General features: G+C 39.7%; 1 protein-coding gene across 2 annotated transcripts in view; it reads left to right on the top strand.

The window, feature by feature from the left end:
• Positions 1-14,165, top strand: part of WNT7B (wingless-type MMTV integration site family, member 7B) — a 96,525-nt gene that overhangs the window by 54,421 nt on the left and 27,939 nt on the right. For both annotated transcript variants that reach the window (XM_009323645.1, XM_009323644.1), the window contains exon 2: positions 2,078-2,304. In XM_009323645.1, the coding sequence (XP_009321920.1) occupies positions 2,078-2,304 (227 nt within the window). The remainder of the gene's footprint in view (positions 1-2,077; positions 2,305-14,165) is intronic.

Here is a 14,165-nt window from a genome sequence, read left to right as displayed (position 1 = left end):
CTCTACATCAAACGCATAATGTTTTTTTGAAGATTATCATATCTCTTGGAAAGTCCTGATTTAAAGACATCGTAATTTAAGTATTTTATTTGGTTAAGTGGAGGTGGGCCATTATCAAAACAGCTCAAAACCTGCATGAATCTTGGGGACTTGCTGGTTCCAATTGTTGCTCCAGCTTTGTTGCTCAGCACTCAAGAGGAACATGAATTAAAACTACAAGTCTGAGCGCTCCGGTTCCAAACACTGTGAGTGGTCGGAGCTGCAACTACATTTTGTTCTTATTCTTGTTTCATAGGTAGCATGGCATGCATGCTCTGTGTTTGCAATACCTTATCTCTATATCTATAACCACCCCCCCCAAGCCATAAATAAAAAACCACAATTGGCAAATTTCTCATGGATTGTTAACTTTGGAAAAGATGCACAAATACCTATTAAAGGCAGAGTGAATCATCATGGAATTTCCATTCCACAGTAAAAGTGGTATTTCATTTTGGCCAGGGAAGAGTTCTCCATTTCACCCTTTTTGCTTTGGCTTTACTGTAATTTATTGAAATGGCAAAATGAAACACTCCAGTTTTGTTGAAATGCAACATTTATGTAATTTTGCAGTTACCTTTGCGATGAAGTTGATAAATTCCTATAAAACTCTTCAATTTTGTTTAGTCAGCATTTTCCAAAAGGAGCACTCCCAGTGGGAAATTTTTAACACTAAGAAGAAAGGCTTAAGTCAGTGTTCAAGATGGAGAGGAAGGTAATGGAGAAGTTAGTCTGTATCCTGTTACTAACCTGTTCATATATGGTGACTTCTGTTACTGTGAAACTCCACTTAAACCCAAGGTGCTGCAGCATCATCTGGGCAAGCATCTTTCTTTACATTACAGAGGCAGTCAACAACAGCATTTGATGGGAAAATGAAATTACGCGTATGATCCAATACCAGGCTGAGACAAGCTAAAGAAGGGAGAGGGTTTCTAGAGATACTTCCTTGCAGGTGCTGAGAAGCAGCAATGCTCTCGGCACCCCAGTTTGCCAGCCAAGGAGCAGGACAGCCAGCTGGGCAGCATGGCAGGGGCTTTTCCAGGCTTTGGTTGCGTAGCTATCTCAGGGTCCATCACACCATGCTGAGCAAGGCTTGTTTCGCTAACACAGCTATACTGCTCTCTTTGCTCCTGCTGACTTGTCCAGAGCCAGTTGAAGCATCCCAGCATGGGCCTGGCTGGCACTTGGTAGATGCAACCTGAGGCATCATTGAACGTGTACCCGTTGTCTTATTTTTCAAAATATGACCACTTAAAATGTAGCCTGTAAAGATGTTTGTTGAAAAATGAGCCTGTAAAGATGTTGAAAAGTGAGCTGAAAAATGAAAATTAAATGCGCTAAAGTGAAAACATGGCAGGTGCAAGTTATATGCAAACTTTATAATGAATTCTGAAAATATACTTGAAGAATGAGAACTACAAATGTAGTTCTGGATCTAGTCTGGATGGCACATATTAAGGATCACTCGTATGTGCTCCATGATATTTGCCAGGTCTAAATGTACAGTTATGCTGGTGAACTTTCATTAATCACTCACTACCCTGAGTGTAATAACGGGCAGGAGGGTTGGTAGCGTGAAGTCATTCTCTAAATTGTGCTCAATGGTTTCAAATGAGGGATGGATGAACTGGCTGCAGTAACTAAAACGCTGAGCCTGAATCTACATAGGCCATTCAAAGTAGACATGAACTCCAAAGATTCGCAGACAATCAATTATCACTATTTTTTGCTTTTAAATATGTCTTGCTTTCCACATCTCATCAGCTGATGGCTGCGTGTAGGACTGGAAGCAAAAGTGCCAAAATTCCATTTGTTTGTTGTTTCTGGCACAAATCAGATCAGGAATTACTGCAAGATTTCCAACCTCATTTACCAGACCAGAGAGGTTGGGATAAGTCTGCATAATTATAGGAACCCAACTTCTAACACCTCCTCTTTTGCCCAGCGCCTTGCCTGCCACACGGCAGCACACGGCAAAAGCAATTAATGGCATCAATTTGGTTATAACGTGTCTTTCTGCTTTTTTTTTCTTCAGAGCTTTGTCATCTGTGGTGGCTTTAGGAGCTAATATCATCTGCAACAAAATCCCAGGCCTGGCCCCTCGGCAGCGAGCGATCTGCCAGAGCCGCCCTGATGCCATCATTGTGATCGGGGAAGGGGCACAAATGGGAATCAATGAGTGCCAGTACCAGTTTCGGTACGGGAGGTGGAACTGCTCTGCGCTGGGAGAGAAAACAGTCTTCGGACAAGAGCTTCGAGTAGGTAAGGGTGTCTCTAATACGGTGCTGAAGTGATACGTTGGGGCTGTCTTTCTTTTAGCTTTCTCACCGCGGTCCTGCAAAGGTTTATGTCCCTCTGGTATTTGCCTACTGGAGTTGAACAGTGATGCTTCCAGAGCTGTGGTCTGTTTGTTAGCACTCATTGAAAAGTAACTGGCAAGAGACAGGAGATCCCTAGTGATCTCTAGATGAAGTCATTCATATCTGTGCAACTTCATACCCAGCAATGACCGAGATGCCTGCTCAGGCATCCAAGGACAAAGTCATCACACCCCATGGAAAAATATTTCCAGTTGTCATCCTGTTAGAAGTTGCCATGATAACCATGGTGCGTGTTATGACCAATCAAAAGGGAACTAAAATTAGCTCCAAAAAAACCTTTGCAGACTTCCCAAAAACTTAAGTAATGGGATAGTTCCAATTAACTGCTGGAAGTACAGTGCATACGACACTGGCCTTCCAATACATGGCAGTGATACATATCCATTTTAGTGTTGCTATCATATTGTAAAGAAAATACTGCAAGTGATTTGAGGCAGGAAACCTATTCAAAGAAAATAATACAGGACCTTGGCCTGACAAACTGTTAGCTGGCAGAAGTTAAACTGATCACTTTCCATTTACCCTATGTCTGAAATTATTTCATAGGGGAGATTATGCAAATTTTTTCCAGCACTGAGATCATCATACACCCAGATGAGTATCCTTAGCCTATTCCTGACCTTCCCTCTCTCCTCCAAGGGCTGCCCACTTACCATCCTCCATACTGTCTGCTGCTCAGTGTTGGGATAACATTTTGTGGTGTTGGCTCTCACAAGGGACATTCAACTTCTCAGTGGGGTTGTAGCCTGTTCTTCTTGTGCCTGATTCTTCTTTGGGTGACATCTCTTTCTTGAATTCAATGGTTCGGGTGAGTCTTGTGCTTCCAACACAACTGAATGTGGTCAGACACAAGATCTCATCGAAACTGTGTGAAAAAAAGGCATAACATTTCATCCCATCTGTGCAAAGAGGAAACGACTTACATGGTGCTTTGGTTGTTACTGGAGATCAAGGCTTTGGGTTTTTTTTCCAACACCATTGTGAAATGGACATCAAAAGCTGAGGTGTGCTTAAGTCAATGATGGAACTGAATATTTTTTCAAAAAACATGCAGGTCTGAGAGTCTGGCTGAGGTCTGGGCTTTTTAAGGGCACAGTGGCCCAGCTGTAAAGAGTGGTAATTGAATAAATCCATTGGCATGAGGGGAACTGACTTACACCCACAGACAATCTGTCATATTCTGTAAGCATTACTCCACACCAAATCACAGAAGTGGAGAGGGTTAAAACTAATAATAAAAAGACCCAGTAAACCAAATTAATGGGAAAAGTCTGAACTTTTTGAACTTCAGAAAAAAGTTTGGTAGAATTTGGTTTTGATGCTGAAAAGCTGGTGGTAAGGAATTTGCTCATTAGTGTCTCTTCCCACATTTGTCCTAAGATATTGCTAATTCTGTTTGGATAATACTTCTTGCCTAACTTTTGTTTCTTAAAAAGAGTGTAAGTGGAAGGCATTAAACATCCTCAAGACACCATACACAGGAAATACCCTAACCTGAAGTTTTGAAGTTTTACCTTCAACTTTAAACGAACCAGAAAAACATCTAGTCACTTATCTTGACTATTAGAAGCACAGGTCTGGTCGTCCTTGGTTGGTCTTAACGCTTGTTGGTCTTACGCCTGTTTGTCTTAAGTTGATGTCCAAAATGATGCTGCTGCCAGAAAATATACAGCTGCCAAGCATGCTACCATTGTACTTCTTCATGCTATGTTGTCTTGATCTACCAAAGCTTGCAGGCATGCTCTGACCCTTAGACAAGTAAGTCCTCTTAACTTCTCTGAGATCATTTATGCCCTTGAAGAGGCACACTCTGGAGAATTGTACCAGTCGGTGTCATCACTAAGCTTCCTGGTGAAAAGGCTTTCACCACTTCTGCTTTTCTCTTCAAGCTAGGAATCTCATGACACCTCATCAGCTCCGTCCTTGTACTCATGAATATTAATCTTCACCACTGAGAGACTCCTTCATCCTCAGAAACCTTGCAAGTGAGCACAGTCCAAATGCCTAAAGAGGACTACAAATCATGCCTGTGCTTTCATTCTGAATGTTTCTATACAAAATAAGAGCTATAGGGAACAAAAATTGTTTGGCATCAGGATGGACCCACTATCAGGTTGGTCAGACTATACAAAGATTGAAAAAAACCCAGGGTTTTCTTGCGCCACTGTTCAGGTCATATTTGCCAAAATGTTCACCAGATTTTTGACCTCTTCACCAAACCTGGGTGGTTTCTTGCAACTCTGATATGACTGATGTGGAATTTGGTGGGTTCTTTTATGGCTTAACCCAAACACAGACGAAACTTGGCAGTTGCAGCTGAGTTCTGCTTTGACATTTGTTGGGTGTGAAACCACACAAACTGTAACGGATGGAGAAGGTTTACATGACCCCTGCCAGCTGAGCCAGATGAGTTCCGTGCAGGTCTATAAAGGATCCCATAATCCATATGTCTTTATTTGTTTTATTAGTGGAGTAACACCCAGAGAAAATGTGGACAGTATCTAGGAAAAGGACAGGATTTAGGAAATGGTGTTATTATACTAGTGAGGGAAAAAAAGTAAAAAAAGATGAAGTTAAAAAAAATACTTTAAAGGTACAAAATACTTGTAAGCATAAATATTCACATGGGTAACAAAACACATCCGTGTCTGACACTTAACAGAAACACTAAACCAAATGTTTGGTTCTGCCTGAACAGACTGAAGAAAGGATTAAGACTAAGAAAGTCTTAAGTACTTAAGTACTTCACCCCAAAGGAAAGCTCATCTAGCTTTTTCCCAGAATCACTTAGGGAGATGAACTATCAAGGCAAATTATTCAGGCCATAGGGAGGAGAGGGTGAGTAAGTTATGACAGCATGATATAAATTGCTCTCTATCTGTATGGGAAAGAGAGGACCTACTCTTTAACCACTGGGCCAAGGCTCTACCACGAGCACTGACAAGAGCAGATTTAGGGTTATTCTAATTCATATCCTGATGCAACACTCCTCCCACCCCCAGTTCAAAGCAAACCCGCAGACTCACCCAACATGAGGTTTCTCCAACAGCTGTGCATCTGTTGCCAACACCACCTCTTGGGTGTCATTGTGCTCCAACTATGCACGTCTTCCCACCACAACCAAGCAGCAGCCAGAAGGGATGACACAGGAGCAAATGTCCACCATCGTGACTTCTGGGGATCCTACTGTGCTAGGGAAATCCCCAGTAAGTTAGCTAAGCTGGATCGGTGCTGAGGTATTTTTTCAAAGAGGTACTTCAGTGAATGAGGGCTGTACCTCCTATATAATACATGGGAGTCTGTCTTAAAAATGGTTGAAATAGTTCAGAGGACAGAATAACAACTGTAGAAATTATATTAGGCATGGGGCATTCGTGTTGGTGTGAAAGATTATAGCAGCCAGAGATAAAAAGTGACAGAGAGATCCAAATTAGTAGCATGAACAAAGGATGTGGCATGGGATGAGTTAGCCAAGCATTGCGTATAGCTTTTTTCGGTATATTTATAGCTGGGAACTTTTCCATAATCATGCCATCCCCAGAGAAAAGTCACTACTACACTCACTTCACTCATCCTGTCCCTGTACATGTATTTATCACCTTCCTGCACTCATCTCGTTTTCATGCCAGCTTCTCACATAAAGTCATCTTTTGCATTCTCCACACATTCCTCTTGCTGTAAGCCTCTTTAACAAATTACCTCTTTAAAGCTTACCTCTTTAACAAATGGATTAAAAAATTAATTGGTTAATGATATATCAATTGTTATTATTGATAACCATTGTTGAAAGATAATTGTCCTTCTAACTTTTTGAAGGCAAGGACCCTGATCTGGAAGAGTAAAGCCTCTGGTCCTATCAGGTTATTGATGCAAAAGAGCTCCAGCACTAGGAGTGTCTCTATTCCCCCAAATAATGGTTGGAGCAATCAATCATGTAGGTACCTCTAAAAGTTACAGATCATTAATAACAGTTGGAAGCAAATAACTCCACGCAAAAAAGAAAACAGTGCAGCCTCTGAAGTATGGAGTCAGAATCAATAACGGAAGTCAAACCTACTGTTGTTCTTTGACAGTGGATTATTCTGGCTAATTATTTGTGCATTGACCATTTCTGCTGGAATTCTCCAAATTGAAGTGCTTATACACAGACTGCTCTTACCAGTGCTAAATCCAGGGCAAAAATTAGGTGTTTTGAAAAATATATCTGTCAAGATATTAAAAGTAATGTGTAGATGTTTCCCTTGTCAGACTCATGATGTGGAAAATGATCATGATTTAGGAGTATTCATTTGGCTGTGTCATTGATACAATGATTTGGCAAATCATTGAACTGGACACCTGACAGGGAAGAATCAACAAATAGGCAAAAAACAAGGGAGTTCTGAAGTTTAAAAAAAAATTTCTGACCTTTTGTATTGATCTGTTGTTTTCTGGCATGTTGAAAGGATGCATCTGAAGTGAGGTTAAAGCCCTGCTTGCCGTGGGAGGTTTAGGAGAAGAACAACATCTTACGAAGCTTTCTGTTGCCATGCATTTGCTCAACTTTTGATCCACTCTCCAGGCAGAAAGGGGGAGGGATGGGAGAGAAAACTACAATTTTAAAGACTAACAAAATCTGTGCATGGATTTTATTAACTCACAGGTGAAGAAGACTTTACAAGTTATTTTGAGAAACACAATCAGAAAATAAAGTTGAATGTCACCGTTATATACAAGCATGCACTCATGCACATGCATGCATAAACCGCTAAGAAGACAGATTAATTTCAAACAGAAGACTAACAAAGGGAGGGGAACACCGTCTGAAGGAAAGATACTCATAAAAGAAGTGATTATTTCTATATTTGTACTGGAAACAGGTAACTAAGTCCACATTGGATCCCAGTGTTTCAGCTGCAGGCTTGAAAGAACATGGGGCATGAAAGATATATAAGTGATGGCGTCATGGATAATGGTTGGCATCTTATCATACATGCTGAGGGGGTGTCAGTCAGTAAATTATTCTTGGTTCATGCCATATATAGGCTTAATTAAATTTGGATTCAGACTTACATATGAATCCAGTCATTTTTATTCTGGACTACGACGGTGGTTTAACTGAGATGCCAAACGTTCATAAAAACTTCCTACCAAAAATGGGAGGAGTAGAGAGGCTCATTATTCTCCAAAAATGGAAATTCGCATCCAAACAGATACATTAATCTAGCACAGTAGTGTCTAGTATGGTATGAGTTGGCCAACTTAGAAAGCTTGACTTTCAGTATGAGAAGAAAACTTCCAATATGTGAAGACAGGCGGCATTCTTAGGAATGTTTTACAACCATACTTGTGCTTTAATGCTATCAGCAAATCAATAAAGGGAACCATAAATGAATCCAGATAGTTTGCCTAAAGTACGTACATTTCTATCTCACTTTTTGCCTTTCTTTCCTCCTGCCATTTCTTTCTCTGTTGCTTTATGTTCTCATTTTCCAATTTTTAAATCGATTTATGTTGGTAGTTATATATTTGTTAATGCTTAGTAATATTCATATATCAGGTTGACTGTATGTTTATTATTCTAACATCTGCGTATTTATTATGGGAAAAATCTATCTTTATGGACTTGCGTCATATCCAATAAAAACAATATGGGGGAAAGAAAGGAATCGTACAGCTGGAAACAATTTGGAGGGGGAAAATGAGTTGGAATTAGATTATTTTAAATATGATACAGAGCAGGGTACACACTTCACCAACGGAAAGGCAGTAATTATCTTTGTCATAGCAGTAGGTGCTATGATTGGTTTAGGCATTTGTCAGTTATTGTGAACCTCAATTGCACAGTGGCTTTTGGACCCAATGTGGAAAAATTTCTGGTTTTTTATTGTTGTCATATAGCATGGTCCCAGACAACAATGTCCTTTGAGCATTCAAGCAACTGATCAGAAAGAAACTTGTTTTCAGTAATTTGAACTGGATGTCTGCGTTGGTGCTAGGATATGGTAAAAAACATTCCAGTGTGAGAGATGGCTTCTTGGGGGATGGCATCAGCTTTCAACTCCTAGTGTAGCAGGCTGCCTGGGATGCCAGGAGAGAGGTACGCAGGATGCATTTAATCAGCTGAAATCTGTACTAGGGCTGTATGTGACTTCCAGAAGAACACGTAGGACCAATACAAACTGGGTCTTTATTACTCATGTGGCTACTTACTTTGGAGTGACTGCTGATGTCTATTTCACAAAATGCCGTGCGGAGCCATTGCATTTGCAAGTGTGATTTAGTAAAACTAGTAGATGCTATAAATGCCATGGCAAATTTAATGAGTTGTGTCTTATAGTTTTTAATAGAAGCACAGTAGTGTGTAACAAGATGTATAATTCTCGGTTATTTAGAGAGAGAATTTTCTCATTATTAGGATGAATTAAAAGTAAAACCACAAGACATGCATAGTGAACCATCACCCATACCAGCTGGGTAACTGGCAGGCAGGCAGAGGCAGCTGGTAAAGAGAAAAAAAAAAAAACCCAAAACTGAGGATGTCCTCAGTGTACTCATTTTGCAGGAAAGATTTATCAAACTGCAAACGCTCATTGCAAAGCCTTCTCCTAAAATGTCTCAAACGGCGCATTTCTTTTCACAACTGACATGTTGTTGCTGGAAGGAGAAACAAAAATATCCTTAACCTTAAGGATATCCAGTATATTTGTTCTAGCTTATTAGATATATATTATTGCAGACAGATTTCAGTTATGTCACTGACTATCCCACAAGTTGCCTTACAAAAGTTCCATGCTGGAGCAAAGCTGGGCCATTCCACCTGAAGACCCACGCACTTCTGTTAGTTACCCTACGGACAGTAAAGTAAGTACTATAAAGTATGCAAGCTGCTTTACAAGGACAGTTTTTCCAGTGCAATTCATTTTGATGGAAAGCTAAATAGTGGGAAAAAAGCTGTGATAATCTAGTTGTTACAAGGTAAAGTAAGTGAGAGGACTACTTTAGTTTGCATTATCATCTTTGGAGGAAATTAAAGAATCGCTTCAAACAGTTCATACTTTCTGGCTGTAGAAGGGCGGATAAGCTTTTTACTATCACAAGTAGCAAAGAAAGACAGTACCCCAAACCAGAATAAGAAAATAAACCTCCCAGCTGGCAGCAGCTGAGGTTGGGAAGGATTGGTAAAAAAGTTATGAAACAACTACTGTGCTAAGAATTTATATTATTCCGACTGAGGAGACAGCCTGCTGTGAGAGTGGTAGGTTCAGACTCTTCTTCATTTTAGTAGGTTTCTGTCACTTGGAGGTTTTTAGAAAACTAAAAATATCTTTCTGTTCTAAGGAAGTACTGTCATATTAAAGAAACATCCTATTTGAAGAGGATGGAGGATTCCCAGCCTAGTGAATCAATTTGAAAATTTGCGCATGATGATTTCTCTGTGCTTTAAAAATGTCTTTAGATGCCAGAGCCTCGTAATGATCTGGTGAGGCTTAATTAATGTTTTCAAAACACACTGCAAATCATAGATGAAAAGATAGATGTGAACGGACAGTACCATTTGTAAATTATAGGTTGACAGTAACAGATTTTGTTTGACTTTACTAGAAAAAATGTTGCTTTGCTACATTAATTTTCTCATACCTATCTCTTTTTCTCTGTCTCCCTATAAAAGAAATGTTTAGCATATGTAACCTGTAGCATATAATAATTTCCAGCCACGAATAGACAAATTTTTATGTTTCCCAATTCATATTCTGTACTCCCTAGTCTTTTTGTAAGGTACTACTGTCTAGTTCAAGTGTAGCTCAATTGTGTTTTCTTATCCCTCAAGGGTCATGAGTTTGAAGAAAAGTGTAAGTTCTCTTAAATTAAAATGTTATCTTTGCCATTTAAATATTTACCGCTTTGGCAGCAGGCTTGCTTTAAAAGGCAGACATCCTTATTCTAAACATAGCACTAATATGTTAATACAATTACTTCTTGAACTCTGCGTGGCTTGCAGCTGCATGAGAAATGGTAGATGTTGACCTCAATGAAATCTGGAATTTCTATCCTGAGGGAAGTGCTAACTTTTGAAACTTCTGTTTCATTCCATTTTTACATATAAAAATGAAGATTTTCTTGGAATGGATGTTTTTCTGTAGACATTTTCAAACTAAAATACACTGATATGCCTGACGCTGAACAACTCCATTTTGGTTTGCTAGTGCACTTAATTTTAAATGAGTTAAGTGCATTGATATAAATTGATGCAGGGAACTGTAACTGGGGAGACTCAAGCTTCTGTACCTCATGAGCTCTGCTCTCGCATGCTTCCGTATGTATTCTATATGGTTGCACAACACACCACGCAGCTTGATAAGACATCACCTAGCATGACACACTGCCTTCCTGTGACCTTAAATCTCAGGTTAAAAAAAGGCCATTACGCTCTCAAAAAACCAACGGACTGACATGGGGATGCAGTTTAATACTTTGTTTCAGTGGTTCAAAACTAAATGGACCTGTTTTTTTTATTAAATGGAATAGCTCCATTTAAGTGTCAATGTGGAAAAGAAACATTTTTGGAGAGGGGTGGGTACTTATGGTTTTTGGCATTTTGTGATCAACCTAATAAATATGTAATTAGCTGTAGTGGAAAAGGGTACTGTTATGTATAATGTGACCTTACAGGCAGAGTCTGTAATCACCTGTAACTCTGATCAAGTCCCACTGAGTATTGGCCAGAAAAACAACAACAACAACAAATCCTCATTTTCTGTTGCTTTTAATTTTGCCTTTAGCTACTCAGGATAAAATTTTCCATGTTACTTTACTGGTCTGCCTTGGGATGAGTGAGTCAGAGGTCCTGTGGAAAAGATAGTATGCAAATTCTAGGTTATTATTTAATTGAATACTGTACCAAAATTTGGACACAACAGGGCTAACTTCTCATAGCAACATTAAGTTCGGCATTTCCTTACTTCCAAATGTCTCACTTGGAACATTAATGTTCCTTTAATGTCACTTTTTTTCATGTCACTTTGTAATAAAATTGCTGGCTACAAATGATCCATGGCATGCTAACTCAATTAGTTACTTCCAGTGTCCCAGTCCTATTGGTCAAGGACTTACAACGTAATGCACGCTTAAAACAGGAAAGCAAATAACACTTAAAGTTAAATAAAGTGGTGGTAGGCTTAATCCAAAATGACAGGGGCCAAATTCTGGTCCTATTGCAGTCAGTAGAAATTTTGCCACTGCTTTCATTAGAGCCAGGATTTTAGAGCCACTAAAAAGGCTCCTGGCTTTTGGGTACGAGCAAAAGTTCGAAGTGGAGCTGAATTTAATAGCAGGGACTCAGCTAAAACTTAATTATTTAAATGGAAATCAACTATACAACATTTGATTTTTTAACTATAGAGCAACTTTGCAAACAGGCAGGTGCTGCCAAATCTTGCCACTGCAAGGAAAGTTCTTTATGTAAGATGACAGGTAGCGCGGGACAGCAGCTAACCTGCCAGTATGCAATCCTGTAACAACTTGGGGTTCTAATGACTTTGGAGATTCCTTGAGCTTTACTCCTGCGGTTAACTATGTTGTCAAAATCTCTTCCCTAGAATTACAGATGATAGGTTTGGTCATCTAGTTCAACCTCTACATCAAGCAGGACAGGCTAAACATAACATTAGACTTCAGAGTTACATGTGTAGCAGCATCCCTCCCTTTCCTCCTCTGTTCTTTGGGATACATTCTGTTTGGTAAACCATCTGTTTCTAAATTGAAAAGCTCGAAATGCACAGAGAGGCATTTACAAACATTACAAAAAACACAGTATTTGTTCATCTGTACATTTTGGTTTGCAAACAAATGTTTTGGCATTCGGGCTTAGATCACCAATCCATGCAGTTTGCTGACTTGCCTCTAGTCACGAGCAATTTCTTTTTCTAATGAAGTGGCTGGCATATTCCAAAATATTATGTCTGACAAATATCTTATTTTCTAATTGACAAAATTTCCTTCCTGAGTATCGTGCATGACTTTTTAGCATTGGATTAAATTACCCGTGACTGTAGTTTATTTCTTACTGGCGTATTTTATGTCCATAACTGTGAAGTATAATATTATTGTTACTGATACAAGAGCCAAATTAAAATGAAAGCAAGCAAGCAAGAGGACTATATCATTTATTATTTGGAGGCTTGAAAAAATGAACCTGGCATAGTAGTGCTAAGGTAGCTGTTCTGTCAGGATTCAAACTGGCAACAACTTTAGTTGTGCTCTGTTTACCCAATATACGCTTAACTTTAAACCTTCTGTTTTAAGTCCTACTAAAGTAAAAGAGGATTTGAAAGTGTTTCACTTTAAATCCATGCCCAAGTGGTTTGCAGAATACAGAAGTCATCGTGAAAGCCAGCATGCACGATTGAGCTGATGATACGTCCTTCAGCTAGTAAAAAGTGTCACACCTATCCAGTTTTGATCAGATTTGGCCTCAGGATTGAAGTGGATCTAGGAGACAACTTTTAGCCACGAGTGTAATCTGTTGCAATCTATGATGGAACCTCCACTGCAGAGGTTCAACCTCCGATTTCTGAGTCTGTGAAAGAAAGACGATTCTTAAGATTTAACCAGTGTCGGTGTAAAAAGTGGGCTTGGATGCCTGAGGAATCTTTAAGTAGACTGCTCCCCAGAAAGCTCACTGGTGCACTGGGAGAAGACACTTTTATCTCTAATAGAAGCTCAACAGACATGGACTGAATCGCTGTAGACTGGAGAGCTCTATTCAAATTGCTAAAATGAACGAAGTTTACTCATGGATCATGATTTATTTATACCTGTTCACTCATTTCTTCATGACAACATGGGAAATTGTTTTCTGTCTGATTCAGCCTCCACCCATCCTGTTCAGAAGAGGTCTCTACACAATGTCCCGTCAGACATGGTCAATGCAGCCTTGCAGTTTCTGAGGGGAATGGCACAAGAAGTAGCAGTGGTTTCTGTCTCTGTTGCTGAACTAAAGGACTTCAGACAATAGAGGCAGAAAAATGGGGAGCCCCTTCCTCACTTCTTTCGTTTGGCCCAGTTTCATACCACATAGCTCCAGGCATTTGGATGAGATAGGAACCTAGTCAGCCTGTATACCTTGCATGGTCAAAGAAGAGAGAGAAGCACTTCAGGAGGGCGATTTGGATCTTAATTTGACTGCATGACTGTCTGGAGGTCCCTGCTGACTATCCTGGGAGCTTAAACTCCTTATTATGTATCAAGCCAGTTCATTTCTAATTTTGGTTTGTCTGTGAATTTTTTCCTCCTCTCCTTGTATGTTTCTCAGGGGAGCATGTGGTCCTCTAATATACCTGCTTGCCCTACATACTAGACATGGGAACATGACCTTCATTTAAAGTCCTAGCTATTCTTGGTACTCATTCACCAGTAGTACCTGCAAAAGTTGTCTTAGCTGATGACTTTCAGACAGATACTGGCAAAAAAAAAAAAAAAAAAAAAAGCTGCAACCACAGGCATAACTCCACCACTGCTATTTGGAAATTTAAGAACAAGTGGGAGTCCAAAATTACCACCAGATGGTGCACCTATTTAGCAAGTGACAGAGACATGTTCCACAAGAAAGGGTAGCCACAGCCTCCAGCAACCCATCAAGTTGCTTCCCCTGCTGTTTATTCTCAGCTGTGATATAAATTGAATGTGTTTGAAACATGGACCTGCCGGTCATACTATTCTGTTACATTTAATATGGAGTATGTTTTCAATCTCTGTGATGGA

Source organism: Pygoscelis adeliae, unplaced genomic scaffold (assembly GCF_000699105.1).
Source record: "Pygoscelis adeliae isolate BGI_AS28 unplaced genomic scaffold, ASM69910v1 Scaffold215, whole genome shotgun sequence".
Taxonomy (NCBI): domain Eukaryota; kingdom Metazoa; phylum Chordata; class Aves; order Sphenisciformes; family Spheniscidae; genus Pygoscelis; species Pygoscelis adeliae.
Note: the sequence above shows the minus strand (reverse complement) of the source record. Positions and strands in the feature narration are given on the sequence as shown.